Below are 16,611 nucleotides of genomic sequence, written 5' to 3' on the forward strand. Positions count from 1 at the left end.
CTCCGCTGGTAGCTTACAGTCCGCTTTTGATACATTCCTTTGGCAGAGGACAATACCAGCATGAAAAAGTCTAAGGCAAGGGAAACAAAAGGAAAACTTTTTGTTTTACATCAAACAGAAAACTTGTTGCAGAGCAAGAGAAAGCATCAACAAAATAAAAAGACAACCCACTGAATGGAAGGACATATTCACCAATGATACATCTGATAAGGGGTTAATATCTAAAATTCATAGAGAACTTATAAAACTTAATATAAAACACACACAACCCAATTGAACAATGGCAGAGGACCTGAATAGACACTTCTCCAAACAGGACACACAGATGGCCAATAGACATATGAAAAGATGATCAACATCATTGATCAGCAGGGAGATGCAATTTAAAAACCACAATGAGGCATCGCCTCACACCTGCCAGAATGGCTACCATCAATAAATCCACAAATGACAAGCGCCGATGCGGATGTGGAGAAAAGGGAGCCCTCGTGCACTGCTGGTGGGAATGCAGACTGGTGTAGCCACTGTGGAAAGCCACATGTAGTTACTTCAAAAAATTAAAAATAGAGCTGCCTTATGACCCAGTAAGTCTGTGAGTATATCCAAAGAAACCCGAAACACTAATTCAAAAGAACATATGCACCCCTATGTTAACTGCACCGTTACTTACAATAGCCAAGGTCTGGAAGGAGCCCAAGGGCCCTCAGTAGATGAGTGGGTGAAAGAACTGTGGTACATTTACACCATGGCATGTTTTTTTTGCCATGACATGAAGAAAATCTTACCCTTTGCGACAGCATGCGTAGTAGACCTGGAGAGCATTGTGCTAAGTGAAAGAAGCCAGTCAGAGAAAAGACAGGAACCATATGATCTCAGTCACATGTGGAATTTAATGAACAAAATAAACAAGCAAAATAGAAACGAACTCATAGATACAGAGAACAAACTGACAGCTGTCAGAGGAGAGGGAAAGAGGGAAGCTGGTGAAAAAAGGTGAAAGATTAAGAAAAAAAACCTCATAGACACAGACAACAGTGTGGTGACTACCAGAAGGTAAGGGGGGGAGGTCTGGGAGAGGGTTAGGGGGTTATAAATGGTGATGGAAGGAGACTTGACGTGGTGGTGAACACACAGAACTGTACACCTGAAGCCTCTATAATTGCATTATTTAATGTCGCCCCAATAAATTCAATAAAAATTTTAAACATTTAAAGTTCAAGACACTGATCTAAATTCCAGTTTATAGGAAATGCAGGGGACAGAGGAGCATGTTAAGAAACACCACTGGCAAAATCCAGAATGTGGGCAACTGCACAAGAAAAAGCCTTTTCTTCAACAAATAAACAGCAAGAAAACAGACTGATGGTGACCAGGTCCACCACATACAGTGTGAGGGTTTTGTCTGGATCTTGGGTCAAACAAGTTACCCATTAAAAGGACACCTGTGCCCGCAGGCGGCTCAGCTGGTTGGCGCATCGGCCTGTACACCAAAAAGTTGCACGTTCGATTCCTGGTCCGGGCACATAGCTAGGTTGATCCCCAGTTGGGGCCTATAGGAGAGGCAACCGATTGATGTTTCTTTCTCTTTCTCTCCTTTTCTTAAAAAGAAAGAAATTAATAAAAACACAGAGATTAATTTAAAAAAATAAAAATAATAATATCCTCAAGTGGGGATTTAAAAAAAAAAAGATACTTGTGAGCAGGGAATCTGAACCCTGGACCTTTGAAATTAAGTAACCGTTCTTTTTCAGGTTTGATAATGCTATCGGATTTTTCTCAAGAGTCCTGTCTTTGAGAGCTACATGCCTGTGTATTTATTATAAGATATGATGCCATCTGGAATCTGATTTGGAGTTACTGGGCCGAGGGGCATGGAGAAGTAAGACCGACCTCGTGTCGGTAACTGCTGGTGCGGGCAGATGGAAACAGGGGAGGTAATCACCCCGCTATGTCTGCTTTTCTCTGTTCTGGAAGAAGCTCGTGCTGACAGTGCAGGGAAGTCAGAGGCCGCCCTCTTGCTCTGGGGGCGCCCTGCCAGGCTGTGCTCCAGGTGGAGAAGCAGATAGCCCTGACCCACCCCAGGAAGGGCTCAGGGTGGAGTCTCGCCTTCTTCCCTGAGCTCAGTTTGGGAACAATCAGCAAAAAAGCAAACCTCCCAGCCGCCTGGGGAAGCGGCCCTTTGGCCCGAGCTCTGAGGAACCTGGCTGTTTCCTGTGCTGGGGCGGAGGAAGGAGGAAGTCCCTCTGTGGGAGAAGCCTCAGGGCATCCATCACGAAGCCTGTCCGGGCTGCATCTTCCCACGGGCTCAGAGGGTGGTCCCATGGGGACGGCAGGACACCTGGGGAGGCCCCGCCTTCCTGAGCGGCAGCACGGGCACCTCCCAGCCAGGAGTCTGGACGAGCCAGAAGCCTCTGCAGCCAGCCAAGCTCTGGGGCCCAGGCAGGGGCCACGTGAGGGATTCAAGTCAGAACTCAGCGAGTGTGCGGAAGTGAGATAACTCGCTGTAGCACGGACCCAGCCCTGCGGCCCACGGCTCCTCTTCAGTGACAGCCAGGCTCTTCCCTCTGGACCATGTTCTCCTAAGGCCCAGGATCCATGCAAAGGCGGCGGCAAAGACTCTCTCTCTCCTCCAGGAGCCAGTGCCCTGGGGAGGTCAGGAGAGCTCCAAGTTCCTTAACCCCCACACCCCACCCCCTAACACCCCCCACCCCACCCTCCGCAGCGGCCCAGCATCTACCCAGCCCAGCCGCTGGGCCTCCTAGAAACTCCCATCAGCCCCGTGGGGAGCACTGCAGCCCCATCCCCATTTCACAGATGAGAAAACCGCCCAGAGACTCAGAACCATGGGCATCCATGTACAACTTTTCATCCATCTCCTTGGCAATTATTTACTGCACGCTCGGTAAGGCTGGGTATTCTGCCTGGCCAAGGTCATGCAGATAGAAGGCAACTAAGTCAGAATTGCAAGCCAGGATTTTCCTATTTCAGATTGGGTGGGTGTTCTGACCTGCCCAGCCAACAGCCTTCGGAGTCGGGGTAACATGTGTGATCCCCAGTTGGGGCCCAAACTTTCTTTGCTACATTTTTTTAAAAGATTTTTTTTTTTTTTTTTTTTTTTTTTTTTTTTTTAGATAGCGAGGAATGGAGGAGAGACAAACATGGATGTGAGGTGAGACATCAATGGGCTGTCTCCTGCACACTCCCCACCAGGGACTGAGCCCACAACCCAGGCATGTGCCCTAACCAGGAATTGAACTGGCAACCCATTGGTGCTAGAGACAACGCCCAACCAGCTGAGCCACACCGGCCCTAGCTTTGCTCCCTGGTTTATGATGAGTACAGTCCCATTAGAACAGTAAACGTACAGTGATAATTATGTAATAGCAAATGTGAAGGGTGAACGCACCCCATGCTACTATACTTGGGCTCCATTAGAGCCGGAGTCAGTGACTTCTGGCTGAGCTGCAGTGCTGAGAGCGGGGACTCGGGTTCAAGGTCTGCTCTGACAGACACCACTGCACGGCTCTCAGCAAAGCTCATTGAGCCCCGATGACTCCATTGGTCTGCGTCTGGCTGGAAGTTTCGAATGTGCCGCCAGGACTGAAGCCACTAGCCACCAATACCGCATTTTCCAAATGTATTCAACCCCTTCCCCTTAAAGGCCTAGGAAGCCTTGGGAACCAACCCAAATAGCCCTGCTTTAAGGTTTAAGGGCCTCCGTTCCCCCATCAAAATGTAAGGCCGCCTTAAGAACAGAGGGCTTTTCATCTGGAAGTCAGGATGCATGCGTTCAAGAGTGAAGAATGCCCAAGGCCTCAGTTTCCTCCCCATTCCCTTCGCCTCCCTGACAGTCCTGGCCTCCCTGCCCCTCCCCGGCGGCACCTGGAGCCACTATTTATACGAGCAGGCTTACCGAGGCCTGTCCTCAACTTGACACAGACGATGTCTCTGAATGTCACATGCGAGGGAACCTGCCTGCTTAGCGTAGAACTCTATTTTTAGTAAGCACACACACACACAACCAACAACAACCATGATACTATATCCCAGCACCTCGTTTGTCCCATTTGTTTGCCAGGCTGTATCTCACAGAGGCGTAGGCAGGGTGACCACATCTAATTTGTCTCTATACCCCCCACAGGGCCTAGCACAAAACAAGCATTCGGGGAGTGTTTGCTGAGAGAATGAGGTTTTAATTGTCCCCTATGAGTGGGTTGAGAGCAGGTGTTCCTGAGTTGACATGCAGGCAACACTAGGGAATGGGCTATATATCAGGGACTGTGACTCTCCCTGAAAATGGTATGAAGGGCAGTAAGCCCTGGGCAGTATGCTCAGTGGTTAGAGCATCAGCCCATGCACCAAAGTGTCTTGGATTCAATTCCTGGTCAAGGGGACATACCTGGGTCGTAGGTTTGACCCCCAGCCCCCATTGGGGTAAGTGAGGGAGGCAACCAATCAATGTGTCTCTCTCATACATTGATGTTTCTCCCACCCTTCCTCCCTTCCACTCTCCTAAAAATCAATGGAAAAAATATCCTTGGTGAGGATGAACAACAACCACCAAATAAAAAGGCACTGGCAGGCAAAGCACACTGGGACAGGTGCTCCGGCAGTGTGCATGCATATAGGATCAGCTTTGTAAAGGGCTGTGACCCAGAAAGTTTAAGGATCCCCAGAATAGACTTTACGAGCAAGGACCAGGAGTCTGTTGTCCTTTCCGAAAGGGCAAAGTCAGAGACACATGCATTAGCTCAGCGGGAATCGAAGCAGGGATATACCGGGAGCACTAAGGCAGAGCAGAAATGAGCACTCCCACATATCAGTCCCAGGAGAAAGCTGGTCCCCCTGGAGAGGACAGGGGATTCCCAGTACCTACCTGTCTCTCCCAATGAATTATGGTTGGGAGAAGCAAGAATTCATTGACTCCACAAGCACAACAAGGAATTGAACTTCTGATCTATCTGAAGGCCAACACACTCTCCTTCTAAGGTTAAGTCAGGACGCCCACAGTCCTGTCCCCATTCATTCTGTGACGATGTACTAAGCTATCTCCCTCAGCAGAAAAAAAATAAGAATCTACTTGGCATAACTCCAGGCAAATAAACTTGAAAATCTAGATAGATGAAAAGGATCATTGCTCTGAAAGATAACAGTTTACCAAAACTGACTCCAGTAGAAATAGACAGTGTAGATAGACTATTTCCCACAGAAACCATAGATAAAGTGGCCATGGAACCACTCCATAAAGAGGCACTAGGTCCAGATGGCTTCACAGGGAAATGTTATCACAACTTTAAAAACTGAGTGGTCCCAACAATACATTGTCACTGAGCACAGAAACCAAACGATGCTTAAACCTAATAGCACACACAAAAAGGACATTACAGACAAATACGAGTCGTGAATACTGCTGAAAGAAGTCTTCAATCTTATCAAACCAATGCAGGTCCCACCACCGTAAGAAAGTAACACATAGTAACCAAGTGGATATTTCCATGGAAGTCAACATATTGATAGATCTAAGAAGAATAAAATCATATTTTTCTATAGATGCTAAAAAGCTTCTGATGTAATTCAACTCCCATTCCTAATCAAAACCCTCAAGAAAATAGGAATGGATGGATACTTCCTTGGCATAATTAAATGGATCCACCTCAGTCCTAAAGCCAATAGAGAGTCCCCTGCTGGGGTTAGAAACAAGGAAGGCTGCCTAGCATTCTCTTACTATGAGCTTGCTACTGAAGCTATCAGACAATGCAGCTGGACAAGAGAAAGCAATCAGAGGCTCTAGCTCAGGGATGGGAGGGGCCAGGTCTTATTATGTCCCCAGGATGTACCTCAGTAGGTAGTTGGATGAGTAAATGAATAGTGCACCTCTATTAACAAAATCCAGGGGTTAACAAAATGCTGGTAGCAAATCATACTGTTGATAGTTTTATTTTTTTAAATATATTTTATTGGTTTTGTACAGAGATGAAGGGAGAGGGATAGAGATTTAGAAACATCGATGAGAGAGAAACTTCGATCAGCTGCCTCCTGCACTGGTGCCTGCAACTGGTTGCACCCCCTACTGGTGCCTGCAACCAAGGTACATGCCCTTGACCAGAATCAAACCTGGGACCTTTCAGTCTGCAGGCCAACGGTCTATCCACTGAGCCAAACCGTTTAGGGTTGTTGGTTGTTTTAAATGGGCAAATAACCTTATGAGGGAAGTATTAATACTTCTCGCCATTTGACTGACGAGCAGAAGTCCAGAGATGTTGAATGACTTACCAAGATCACTGTTGGTAAATGTCTCAAATCCCAGCCTTGCCATGCAGGGCCCCCTTACAACTGTGTTACATGTGCATCCCATCCAGTGAGGGGCCAAGGCCCCTCCAGAATGTAGGCTCTGGAGCAGGATGCCAGGTTCATATTTCAGTTCTGCTGCTCACCAGCTCTGACTCGTTGAGAGGATTCCTTTCCCTCTCTGTGCCTTAGCGTTCTCCTCTGTGAACGAGGGTGACATTGTGCCCACCTGAGGGTTGGAGGAGTTACTACATGAGCTAATAAACATCTGCTACCTGCCAAATTTCCATAAAATGAGCCCAAATTCCCTAGTACAGTGGTCGGCAAACTCATTAGTCAGCAGAGCCAAATATCACCAGTACAACGAGTGTAATTTCTTTTGACAGCCAAATTTTTAAAACTTAAACTTCTTCTAACGCCACTTCTTCAAAATAGACTCGCCCAGGCCATGGTACTTTGTGGAAGAGCCACACTCAAGGGGCCAAAGAGCCTCATGTGGCTCACAGGCCATCATTTGCCGACCACGGCCCTAGTACCTTCACCAATTTCTGATGTCCGTCCCACTCGCAGTCCTTCTCCTCCCTTGGTTTTTGCCAAGCTCATGCCCAGAGTTAAGGATAACACCTCCCATGCGTCACCATTATATTGTCATCGGGACAAAGCTCAATAGCAAGAGCAGGGTCAGTGCTGGCCCTTGGCGAGTGCCACTATGCAAAAGCAGAGAGAGGGGACCCCTGTGAACATCTGGGTGAGCCAGAGCCTCACCCACATCTGGATCAGCTCACTTGAGCCTCTCAGGGTTCCCTTCCAGCCATGATGTCTCTATGCCGCCTACTTCCCAGCGAGGAGCCCCTCTCTCACAGGTGCCAGAGCACAACCCCTCATCAGTGGCACATAGGAACTTCTTTCCAAAGAGTACGCGTCGGAAAAGAGTAACTTGACAGTGGAGAAGCCAGACAAATGCTTCCTCAGCTGGATGACCAAGGTCAGCATCAACAGGGGTAAGTCATGTTGAAATCTAGTGAGGATGTGACAGCAAAGGTCACGACCTCTATGGTCTCCCTCCCCCAAACTCATAGCTCCTGTCTAACCAAGAGACAAACACGCTGTGGGACATTCTACAATACACCTGATCAGTGCTCCTCTACTCTGAATAGAGGACTGACTGTAGGTCATAATATTTATTTATCATTACTGGCTCATTAATGATAACAATATGAATACATACTAATGTAGAATATTAATAATATGGGGTACTGGCTGCTAGATATATGGGAACTCTATCATCTTTACAATTTTTCTGTAAATCTAAAACTGTTCCAAAAAAATAAACTTTAAAAAAAACACACACACAGATTTCGGGGCTTCACTGTGGTCATTTAGACACCCGTCTGGCGGCCACCAAGTCCCACTGCCAAGAAAAACTATAAAAAGCACCTCCCATTAGATTTGGCTTGGGAACTATTTCCCCGGAAATCACCCCCCTGCCAAAAAAAAAAAAAAAAAAAAAAAAAAAAAAAAAAGGCTAGCTGATTGTGGATCTGGGAGGGGTGCGTTAGTTCCCTGCAAAACATGACTTTAATCTTCTCGAACAGAAAGACCACTGATGCTCGAGGGATCATTTGCAGATTCTTAATCGTATCTTTTCAAAGCAAAGGATGGGCTCCAGATTGCAACTCAAGAAGGCTGGTCTCTCTTCTGGCTAATTATTTCCATCTCCAGCCAAAATATAGAATAATTACTAATTACTGTCTTTACTCAGGGAATCCCTGAGGTGGAAGCAAGCCCCTCACCTGAGGTGGCCAGTGAAGGCGCATGGAAGGGAAGAGCAGACTTCTCCTTCACCCGCCCAACAAGCATCTGTGGACCAAAGCGAGCCCCCCCTCCACGCCCGACCCCCACGGCCTAGGCCCGTGGAAAGGCCACCTACACAAACCAGCCCACAGCCCTGCCTGCCTCCGCAGGCAGCAGCCCCCGTGACTCGCTGAAGTCACCAGCAAGCCTGCCCCTGAGGCTTCAACCAGGATGGGCTGGGCTGGGCCGGGCTGTCAAAATCAGGAAGCCCAGTTAGATTTTTGTTTTTTTTCCAAGACAACCTGCTAACCAGAAACACACAGTGAGGTCGGTGTGCGGCCTCCCCCTCCTTCTGCAGAAGCTCCTGTTAACCACCTGAAGTGACAGCCCAGCAGGGCCACCCCGGGGGGGGGGGGGGGGAGGGGGGGGAGCAGAGGCACTTGAAGGCGCAAGCTGACAGGTGCGGGCTCCACCGCCAGCTGCCCCGCCCCGCTCCCTGCTCACCCCCACATCTATTGTGACTGCGGGGTGCCGAGGGCGTGAATAGGCGCCCACTGGCCGCTGGGTGATGGGCGAAGGCAGCAGCACCCCCGGGAGGAAATGGGCCCGCCTCGCGACAGTGAAGGCAAACCACACTCCAGCACTAGACACAGACAACCTCTTCCTTCGTTTCAACACAAAGTCCCCAACAAACCCTCGGCCTCCCTGGGTGCCTGCAGGGAGGGGACCCGCTTTCACCTGCCCCATCCTGAGCTTCAGCGGCCACGCCTGGGCACCCGCCCCTCCCACTACCTCCATGCTCTGGCTTCCTCCCTCCTCCCTCCCAAGGCAGACCAATGGCTCCCTTGCCCACCCCCCCCCCCCCCCCTCCCCACACACACACACACACACACACACACACTACCCAGCAGCAGGCAGGAGGCCAGCTGCGCCCCCTGCCACCCTGTGCCACCCCTCCCTCCCGCAGGGAGGTCACCGGAATTGGAAGCTGACACCCCATGGGACAAAGTGAGCCGACTGCCCCCTAAGGGTGGCAGCAGTGCCTGGCCTCCTGCCCTCCCTCTCCCCGGGGAGAGACACCCCCTCCCCGAGCCCCCAGAAGAGTGACATCTGGAGCTCAGGGGCCTGGCCCACCCCCACCCCGCAGGCCAAGCCCCCACTGGGAGGGGGGCCAGGCCGGTGGGGGCGGGGGGCCTCCACCGACCTCCGATCGGGTCCATATACTCATAGTTGAAGAGCATGGAGAAGTCCAGCTCGTCCTGGGGGCTGCCCCCCGGCTCGGGGCCCAGGGCGTCCCCGCCGTCGGGGTCCGGCTGCTGCTCTGGGGCTTCCATGGCGCGCGCGGCGGCGGGAGGGCTGCGGGCCGGCCGGGGGAGGGCGGCGGCTTTCTCCCGGGCCCCGCCGGGGTGCCCGGTGCAGGGGGCGGCGGAGAGCCGGCGGAGCGGCGGTCACTGTCCTCGGAGGGACCCGGGCCGGGATGGCGCCGGGCTCAGTGGGTCTGGACGCGCGGGAGCCCAGCAGCAGCGCAGCGCGAGCTTCCTGCTCGGGAGGCACCTGTTGCAGCCCCGGGAGCGGGGGCGGGGACAGGCGGCCGGGCCGGCGGGGCGGGGCGCCACCCAGGCCGGGGAGGGAGGGGGAGGGCAGAGGGAGGGAGGGAGGGAGAAGCGGGTGGCGGGGCTGGCCGGCGCCCTAGGGAGGAGGCCACGCGCTCGCCCTGGCCCCCAGCTTAGGCGCCCCTGCCATCCACCACCCCCTCCCTCTCCCCCCGCCCCACCGCCCCGGCGGGTGAGCCTGCTGGCCCTGCGGGATCCAGGATCCCCACCAGAAAGAAAGCTGCTGCCACCTAAGTTTTGCCCGGTGTGACCAGGGGATCCCTGGCTTCCCGCTTTTCTTCTTCAGGGGGCAGATCTGGACCCCCTGTGCCTCTGTGCCCACAGCGCTGGTCACCTAGCTCTCACCTACATGCCCCTAACTCCATTACTCAGGGCAGCCAGCGGATGCTTTAAAAACAGCCGTCCCACAACCCCTCCTGTGGCTTCCCATTTGGTATAGAGTTAAACGCAAACACCTGGGAAAGAATCAGAACTCTGAGCACAAGCCCCACCTGGACCGCCTGGCCGCCTACCGTGCCCCAGGTGCCAGGCACCCAGCATACGGGAGGGGGGGGGAGGGGGGCACGGCCCCGGAGAAGCTCTGGTTCTGGTCGGGGGAGAGCCATGAGGGAGATGCACAGGGAGCGAAGACCACCTCCTGGGAGGCCCGGGAGAGACCTCAGCAGGGCGGTGGGGTAATGGCTGGGGCTGGGGAGGATCAGTCATCTCTGTGGTCGCCAAGGGCCTCTCTGGGAAGGGGACACTGGGACGAACTGGCTGATGGTGGAGCTGGGGGGAGAGTGTTCTGCAGCGGAAACCGCCCAAAAAGCAAAAGCCAGCAGGAGCTGGGAGTGGTGCAGGCTGGGCATGGAGGGCGGGGCAGCAGGGGGCCCTGGGCAGCAATACACCTGATGCTGGTTCAGAGCAGGTGGGCGGGCCCAGCCTGCACCACTCCCAGCTCCTGCTGGCTTTTGCTTTTGGGGGGGTTTCCGCTGCAGAACACTCTCCCCCCAGCTCCACCATCAGCCAGTTCTGAGAGGAGGCTCAGGGATGTGTGTTCTGAGAGGAGTTCTGAGAGGAGGCTCAGGGATGTGTGTTTGTAAGCAAGCATCCCAGGTGAGTGTCAGGGACAGGCACACTGGGAGGGGCACTGTCTAAAAGCCCAGCGCTATCCTATGTTCGGCAAACTGCGGCTCGCGAGCCACATGCGGCTCTTTGGTCCCTTGAGTGTGGCTCTTCCACAAAATACCACGGCCTGGAAGAGTCTATTTTGAAGAAGTGGCGTTAGAAGTTTAGACTTAAAAATGTGGCTCTCAAAAGAAATTTCAGTCGTTGGACTGTTGACACTTGGCTCTGTGGACTAATGAGTTTGCCCACCACTGTCCAGAACCAAGCCCCAGTGGTCCTTACCCCAGGCCGCACACGAGACTCCCCCGGAGAGCTGCTCACGCCTGAGGCCAGTGATGGTCAGAGAGTCTGAGGGCGGGGCCTGGGCCTCCGGGTTCTGTAGAAGCTTCCAGAGCCTTCCACCGTGCGGCCAGGCGTGAGGGCCCCTGGTTAAACTCAGACTCCATCCCAGGGGCCTGGGCCCGGCTTCGGAGTCTTGGGAAGCGCTTTCTGACGGTCAGAGTATAAAGAAGTCCCAGAAGCCCGTTCCCCCTTCTCCGGATAACAGCACTCCAGTGTGTTCCTTTGGGAAACTGCTTGGTTCTACCGGAAACACAAATATCTGAGGAGCACCGTCCTGCCCTCAGCTCCAATGCAGGCGGCTCTGAGTCCCGAGACCCCTTCACATCGGCCCCTTCCCCCTCTGGTTTAAAGCTCATTTTTACCTACAGCCTAAACTTGTCCCCTGGAATCTGGGCTCAGACATTCCACTGTCGCCCAACGTCTCCATCTGGGTATCCAACAGGCACCTCAGAGTGAACATGTCCCACCTTCTGAAACGTCTCCCACGTTCCCAGCTCAGCAATCGCCCGAGAATTCAGCCAGTTCTTCCACCAAACACCAAGGAGCAGCCCCGGCTTCCGCTGCTCTTTTCACCCACGTGCAAACCCTCAGTGAACCAGGCAGCTCCCCCTGCTCAGTGGAACCCAAACCCAACCCTTATCTCCAAGGACACTACCCCCGCCCCACCCCCCCCCCCCCCCCGCCGCCGCCCCAGTCACCCCCAGTCCCATCATCTCTCACCTGGCCCACCTCCTGCCCGGCTCACCACCAGTCTGCCCTTACACAGGGCAGCCAGCGGGATGCTTTCAAAACAGACGTCCCATAACCCCTCCTGTGGCTTCCCATCTGGTACAGAGTTAAACACAAACACCTGGCTGGCGCTTTGGGTAGCTGCCTCCCGGCCCTACTCCCCTACCCCCTCCAGCTCTCCTAGGCATCCTGCCGTTCTCCCCTTCTCTTACTGCCTCTGCCACCCGGTCTACTGAAAGTCAGACCCCACATCGAGGTGTGGGATGCAGGAGGCCGGGCCATGGGACAGCACACCGGTCTGCAGGAGCTCGGCCAAACCCATCCTGCAGGCATAGAGGGTGGGCGAAAGTAGGTGTACAGTTGTTTGTATGGGAAAATAATACAATACTTAATAAATAATAATACAGGATAAACTCTGTTTTCTGGACTCTCAACTGCAAGAATACTTTTGACCACCCCTGCATTATGTTTGATCTGTCCTGTAACTTTTTAAATCTGAAATAACATTGTTGAATTAGATTTCATATAAAGATTAATATTTTCACTGTCTCGTAAGAAATGGGAAGATCTGGCCACAGCACAGGCCTATCTCGCCTGGAGCTGAGTAGGGGCCACCCCTTCAGGTGCGTCTGTGGCTCTCAGGGCCCCTCAGACCCCACCCATCTGCCCCCATGTGTTCCCATGAGCCCGTGCACTGGAGACCCTGACCTCCAGGCTCCTGACTCCTTTTCATTTCTGTGGAACTGATATTGAACAAGGGGACTGGTCTGCAAACTCCCCTGAGACTGCTGGCCTTGCCTTTCACTGAACAGGAGGTGCCAACGCCCCCCAAACATGGTTGGGGGGACTCATCTCCTGCTGAACCAGAGCCCCAAGGGCAGGCAGCGGAGGCTGGTCTGTTAGGGCCATGGTCCACAAACTCATTAGTCAACAGAGCCAAATATCAACAGTACAATGATTGAAATTTCTTCTGAGAGCCAACTTTTTTAAACTTAAACTTCTTCTAACACCACTTCTTCAAAAAGAGACTCGCCCAGGCTGTGGTATTTTGTGGAAGAGCCACACTGAAGGGACCAAAGAGCCGCATGTGGCTCACGAGCCACAGTCTGCCGACCACAGGGTTAGGACATGGTGCATTGGCGAGTCTTGCCCACCCCACAACTCTCTCTCTCTCACACATCCGCCTTCACGCTGTCTCCTCTGTCACCCTGTCACCCAGGCTGCCTTCCCAAAAGCCCGCACTCCCCAGGACCATGTGTCTGTCTCATCTCCATCCTCTCTCTTGCAGACCCTAACATCTGTGTCAATTTCACAATCTTTGAAATCAGGGAGGAACAAGAACAAGCATGCTGACTCCAGGGACCTCAAAGCTAACCCCCATCAGGCTCCCTTCAGCATGACCCACCCCCACCCCCCCCACAAAAAAAAAAAAAAAAAAAAGCCAGTGGTGTCTCCCCTCACCCTCTCTTTCTTTCCTCTGTCAACACAAGCACCAGGCTTCCTCTAAACTTCAGTTAATTAGCATGTAAATGGCTTCATACGTGATTGTCTCTCCCCTACTTTATAAAAGTAAAAAAAGAAAGAAAAAGCTTTATCTGCGTTTCAAATATAAAGGAACACGTCTTACATATCTCGGATTTTCCCAGCACCTGGCCGGCCTCGCAATTAAGACACCCTCCAAGAACGCCCCGCTGGCTGAGTGACTGAGGCAGGGCGTCCCAAACCCACAGAGAGTGGGTGGGAAATGGATTTCTCCCCCTCAGGAATGCCTCCTGAAGGCTATTAGGCTTTAAGAAAGTATGGCTTGAACCTAAAACAGTAAAATCATAGTGAAAACGGCAGCTACGATGAGCAGACCACTGAGAGTGTCGCAGGCATGAGCTGTGCACTCCTCCCCCCTGTAAGGATCACTGTCGCCCCCGCTGGGGCGCGCGGGAGGCTGTGTTACTTTTATAAGCCCCACGTGCCGCCACAGACATGGTTCTGTCCCATGTGAATCTGATCCTCATTACTGAGCCACGTTTTTCCTGGGCTATTAGCTGAGGGTGGATTTGCTAAGGGACATGTTTGGACCAAGATGAAACGCTAAAAAAAAAAAAAAGTCTTATGACTCCCAGTGATAGCAGAGGGTGAGGGAGAGCTGGCACGGGAATCTGGGCTGGGCCGAGAGGAAGGCATGTCTGAAGTGGCTCCTATTATTCACAAGATCAGCGGCATACACCCTCGGGTGACCAAGACAGGGAACATCCCTGCAGAACCCCGGGCTGCAGGGAGAACGCACCAGGGGCTAGGAAGTGCCACTTGTCACCTCCTCCTCCTCCTTCTCCTCCTCCACCCCGCGCTGGCCCCAGCCACCGTCATTTCCTGCCTAGGCCACTGCACAGCCTCCCACCGGCACTCACTCTCACCTGCCTACGGCTGCTCGCCACACAGTGGTCAATACAACCCTTCCAGAGACCCACAGGCTCCCACCCTGCTGCTTAGAACCCCCCAGTCCCCCCCAACATACACACACACACACACCCCCGCACCCGCACCCACTGCCCTGAGAATGGACTGCCAACTGCTCACAAGACCCTGCTCGATCCTGCCCTGGCTTGTGTCCACGATCTCGCCTCCCATCACAATCCCTGCCTTTCCTGTTCTAGCCATGCAGCTTCTTGCTGGTCACTGACCACCCAGCCACCTAGCCCCACCGCTCTCCTCGGGGCCTTTGCACACGCTGCTGCTTCGTCTGCTCTGGATGCTCAGCCCCCAGACATTTCCCAGGCAGCTCCCTCGCCGTCCGGGGGTCAGTGAAAAAGACCTCTCTTCAGAAAGCAAGGGACCACCCAGCCTGAACAAGCAATCCCTGCTGCTCTGGGTTGGCGTGAATCCCTCCCCAAAAATATGTTCGAGCCCTAACCCCCTTGCCGTGCCTGCGATCTTATTTGGGATTTGGGTTTTGCCAAGGTCATCAAGTCAGGCTGAGGTCATTAGCGCTAAGGACTCTCATCCCAGGACTGGGAGAGGCTGCGTGACGATGAGGACAGAGAGCAGAGTGGTGCGCGGACACGCCAAGGAAAGAACACCATGGGTTTGCAGGAGTCACCTGCAGCGGAAGGGACAGGGACCACCCCTCCAATCCCCCTCCCCAGAGCCTCAGAGCCCACGTGGCCCTGCTGATGCCTTAATTTCAGACTCTGAGTCTCCAGAACTGAGAGGAGAGATGGCTGTTGTTTCAAGCACCCGGTTTGTGGTCATTTGTGATGGCAGCCACAGGAAACAATACACCCACCTACCTCTCTCTCTCTCTCTCTCTCTCTCTCTCTCTCTCTCACACACACACACACACACACACACACACACACACGTGAATATGCCAAGTCATTTGCATATGACTCTTCTCCTATTTCAGTCCCTTACGTTAACAGCATTTGAAATCATCTGGGCTATTCCTGCGCTCACTCCCTCCATGTTTGCCGAGTGAGGGCCGACTGTCCCGGCCACCACTCTCCCGGCACCTTGCACAGGAACTGGCGCACAGCGGATGCTCTAAAGCACATGTGTCAAACACAAGGCCTGCGGGCCAAATCCGTCCCGCCAGGCCTTGCAATGTGGCCCGCACCGCGCTGTCATCATTGCACTCCGCTGAGTTTCCATCACAATGACAGTTTATGACTGTTCAGTAAACCATTCGGCCCGCGATTTAGGCTGGATTTTAGATTTTGGCCCCTTCTCTGATTGAGTTCGACACCCCTACTCTAAAGTCACTGATGGAAACCAATGAAGGGTCCAGGGAGCTCCTAGGAGGAGGTGGAGTGAGCTGGGCCCTGAAGGAAGATGTGAAAGGGGGAGGGAGCCCTGGCGGGAAGACAGGCGCGGGCCAGGCACGGGGAGCAGTGTGAGCAGTGTGAGCAGTTCAGTGTGCGAAAGGAGGGGGGGCCAGTGCTGGGGATGCACCTGCCAGGCCGCAGGCCAACAAGCACCCAGCTGGGCTTTGGCCCGGAGAGAGGCTTTGAGGAAATGGGTCCCTGGGCAGACCCATTGCACTGGAGAGACTGGATGGGGCCACCAGAGTCACTGAGTAGTCCAGAAAGGCAGGGGGAGAGGGCGGCAGGAACCCCTCCAACACACACACCAACACACACACACACACAAACACGCACACAAACACGTGCACACAAAAACGTGCACACAAACACGTGCACACATACATGCACACATACGCACACACATACACACACCAGGCTCTGTGGAGGGCTGGCTCCATTGGGGCTGCGGCCCTCTGCTCCAGCTCATGCTGCTCGCTGGGTGGTCCCTGCAGGAAACAGGAGAAGCAGGACCACGGAGCCCTTAAACGCCGAGCTTCTGGCATCAGCCAGACCTGGTTCTGCCCTTGGAATGCCTGGACCACTCCCTTCTTGGTTTCCTCGGCTCTGCGCAGGGATCGAGCTAACACCCACCTCTGGGGAGGGGGGGGGGGTGAGAATCCACGGACGTAGTACCGCCAAAGGGTCTGGCCACAGAGGACGTCACGCTGGGAAAGCAGGTCGCCTTCTCGCCAGGGCTACTCAGCCCAATGGTGGAGTGGGCTCGATTCCAAGCTCCGAGGCCCGGCGACGTGACCCGGGGCGGGGCTGCGCTGCCTGGTGCGAGAGGGGGACACTGCCTGTCAGGCTGGTATGAGGATTAATGAGGTGGCACCCGGAACGCCCTCAGGATGGCGCCTGGCACATAGTTGGCACTCCATCGCGGT

At 53.5% G+C, this 16,611-nt stretch overlaps 1 protein-coding gene across 7 annotated transcripts in view; it reads right to left on the minus strand.

The window, feature by feature from the left end:
- NFATC2 (nuclear factor of activated T cells 2) overlaps nucleotides 1-16,611 on the minus strand; it is a 152,049-nt gene that overhangs the window by 130,055 nt on the left and 5,383 nt on the right. For 2 of the 7 annotated variants that reach the window (XM_036418797.2, XM_045574368.1), the window contains exon 1: nucleotides 9,287-9,633. The exons of 3 other annotated variants lie outside the window; for them this stretch is intronic. In XM_036418797.2, the coding sequence (XP_036274690.1) occupies nucleotides 9,287-9,416 (130 nt within the window). In that variant the 5' untranslated portion in view covers nucleotides 9,417-9,633. Of the gene's footprint in view, nucleotides 1-9,286; nucleotides 9,635-16,611 lie in introns of those variants that run through there. 2 more of the 7 variants (XM_036418798.2, XM_036418802.2) reach the window with 2 other exon arrangements.

The sequence above is a fragment of the Pipistrellus kuhlii genome, unplaced genomic scaffold (genome assembly GCF_014108245.1).
Source record: "Pipistrellus kuhlii isolate mPipKuh1 unplaced genomic scaffold, mPipKuh1.p scaffold_m20_p_6, whole genome shotgun sequence".
Classification (NCBI taxonomy): domain Eukaryota; kingdom Metazoa; phylum Chordata; class Mammalia; order Chiroptera; family Vespertilionidae; genus Pipistrellus; species Pipistrellus kuhlii.